General features: G+C 35.8%; 1 protein-coding gene across 1 annotated transcript in view; it reads left to right on the top strand.

Moving 5' to 3' along the window:
* The first annotated feature begins 808 nt into the window (after positions 1-808).
* Positions 809-3144, top strand: part of LOC110312425 (zinc finger protein 813-like) — a 68467-nt gene continuing 66131 nt past the window's right edge. The window contains 1 exon segment of the mRNA XM_029471396.1: positions 809-853. Within this exon segment, the coding sequence (XP_029327256.1) occupies positions 824-853 (30 nt within the window). The 5' untranslated portion in view covers positions 809-823.

Genomic DNA, 3144 nt, shown 5'->3' with positions numbered 1-3144 from the left:
GAGTTCCTTGTACTGTATTAAAAGGTTTCAGCATTAGAAAGGCCTAGAACCACTGGCTTAAAACATTTAGCATATGGACATCCCATTTAAAGAAAGGTGTGTCCTGCATTGTAATATTCTTCTTATAAATGCATTCACGTGCAATTTAGTGGTCAATATTGCCCCACAAAGGTGTGCATGCAATTTAGAAAAGAATTCCACATTGAAAGGAAGAGTTATTGGAAAGATACATTTTACCTCAGGAACAATGTAAAGCCTTCTTAGATGATGATGGAAGTGGCTGTAACTCGACCTGATGATGATTTATCACTTTGGAAAAAAAAACCCAAAAACATGATATTTGATGGATTGAATCTGTGTCTGTACATCAGGACAGCAGGACACACATGGAAAACATGTACTGTATCTGCAACGTAGAATGAAATGAAATGTGACCAAAGGGTCAAATATTGTGTTCTAGTGTGATGACTAATGAACCTCTATTTAATGCTCGGCATTCATTTAGTCCCCACTAGCCATTTGCCTATGACTCTAGTCCTTATAAGTTTCCAGTAATAACTCAGTAAAACAGTAGTGTTTTACAGCAAGTGTGTATGTGCTCTGTTTGTGCCTGCTGGCTGCCGAGGTTAGAAAAAGGCCTCAGATTGTATTCATTTTCCTTGCCACATTAAATATATCATTCCATGTTTTCCTTTCTGTAGGAATGTTGACAAGTTTTCTGGTATCATTATCGTTTTTATGTTTTTTATATGGTTTAGCATTGTTCATAACAGAGGTGTATTAATTTTCACTTTTAATTTTTCAGGTAAGAGTAACAAGAAGAATGAATGCTTCTCTCATAAATGCTCCTCAGGTCAGTGTCCTGTCTACATTTCTTAGAAATTCCTCTTACTATTTAAACCATTTGAAACTTTAGTTCTCTACCTCTTTTGTTAACAAAAGTGTTTGTTTTCTTTAATTTATCTTTGTTCCTCGCCAATGGTCAAAATTAAGCCTTTAGATCTTCACTTCAAATGGAACAAGCACAGCCTTGTGCTGTTCTATTTTCACTGGATTTTATACTATGAGAACATAAATTTCCAAGGAATGAAGACCTGCAGTTCTGGTAGAGAAAGTATTGTAGATGATGCTCAAATAATAATTTGATGACTAATTTTAACATTGGTGCCCTTTTATATTAGTGCAGAGGGGAGGTCTCAGATGCACATAAGTTGCATTTCAGGAATAATAAGGTTTCTGGAAACATCTTTCTGAATGTAGCTCTTCACATGGTCACTGACATCATAGAGGAATATATGGATGAGTAGAGTTTATGGGGAAGTAGAATTAGAATATATTCACTGTCTTGAATCCTAACAGTAAATATTTCAACTCCATAGAGGCACAGATGATGGAAGGAATACGTAGCTTTCTCTGACCGTAACATTGGTGTGTTCGTGAGGACAAGCAGATTGCAGTATTCTGGCATCTCTTTTTGGCAATTTGTGTTACACAGTGATCACTGGTGACAAATGAAATCTGTTTGTCTCTAAGCGGCTGCACAGTGCTCAGTGTGCTCAGTTCTCAATATACAGATGAATATTTTCTTTTTCTCTTTTGTTTCATTTTTTAGAAGTAGTGTAAGCACTTCTGTGTGTACCTTTTTATTTATAGAATATATTAGTAGGATTTTTCTTGGAGTATTACCTTATTACTTCCTATAAGCCATGTAATTTCAATCATGAATGAATGTTCCTCTTAATTTGTTCTCTTTTTTCTTTAATGGGACGAATGTTCCATCCACCATATGGATATGTTTTCCCTCTCTTCCAAGCTATGTATTGCATAATGAAAAACTCTGAGGAGTGCTTTACAATAATGTTTTATTTAAGTGTTTAAGTATATAAGTGGTCGTCTGTATGTTTTTATGTATAGTGAGTGACATGCCTGTGAAACCCTGAATTCAGCATCAGTCTTTTGAGACTGAAGACAGCCATGCTAGTTAGCAGCAATGTGTGTAGAAAGAAAGGAAAAGAAAGTTAAAACTAGCTGATTTAAGTTTTCACTTAAGTCACTCTTACTAACAATAATGTATTTAAAAGTAATCCCAGTAAAATCAGGGACTAGACAAGGATGCCCACTTTCTCCCTACCTATTCAATATAGTACTTGAAGTTCTAGCCAGAGCAATTAGACAACAAAAGGACATCAAGGGGATTCAAATTGGAAAGAAAGAAGTCAAAATATCACTATTTGCAGATGATATTATAGTATATATAAGTGACCCCAAAAATTCCACCAGAGAACTCCTAAACCTGATAAACAGCTTTAGTGCAGTAGCTGGATTTGAAATTGACACAAATAAGTCAATGGCCTTTCTCTACACAAAGGATAAATGGACTGAGAATGAAATTAGGGAAACAACACACTTCACAATAGTCACAAATAATACAAAATACCATGGTGTGACTCAAACGAAGGAAGTGAAAGATCTGTATGATAAGAACTTGAAGTCTCTGGAAAAAGAAATTGAAGAAGATGTCAGAAGATGGAAAGATCTCCCATGCTCATGGATCAGCATGGCGATCCTGCAGAAAGCAATCTACAGAATCAATGCAATCCCCATCAAAATTCCAACTCAATTCTTCAATGAATTAGAAAGGGCAATTTGCAAATTCATCTGGAAAAACAAAAAACTTAGTACAGCAAAAACTATTCCCAACAATAAAAGAACCTCTGGTGGAATCCCCATGCCTGACATCAAGCTGTACTACAGAGCAATTGTGATAAAAACTACATGGTACTGGTATAATGACAGACAGGTAGATCAAAGGAATAGAATTGAAGACATAGAAATGAATCCACACATCCTATGGTCATTTGATCTTTCACAAGGGAGCTAGAACCATCCAGTGGAAAAAAGACATCATTTTCAACAAATGGTGCTGGCACAACTGGCAGTTATCATGTAGAAGAATGCAAATTGATCCATTCTTATCTCCTTGTACAAAGCTCAAGTCTAAGTGGATCAAAGACCTCCACATAAAACCAGAGACACTGAAATTAATAGAGGAGAAAGTAGGGAAAAGCTTTGAAGATATGGACACAGGGGAAAAATTCCTAAACACAACAGCAATGGCTTGCACGATAAGATCAAGAATTGACA

This window comes from Mus caroli, chromosome 17, assembly GCF_900094665.2.
Source record: "Mus caroli chromosome 17, CAROLI_EIJ_v1.1, whole genome shotgun sequence".
NCBI lineage: Eukaryota > Metazoa > Chordata > Mammalia > Rodentia > Muridae > Mus > Mus caroli.
Note: the sequence above shows the minus strand (reverse complement) of the source record. Positions and strands in the feature narration are given on the sequence as shown.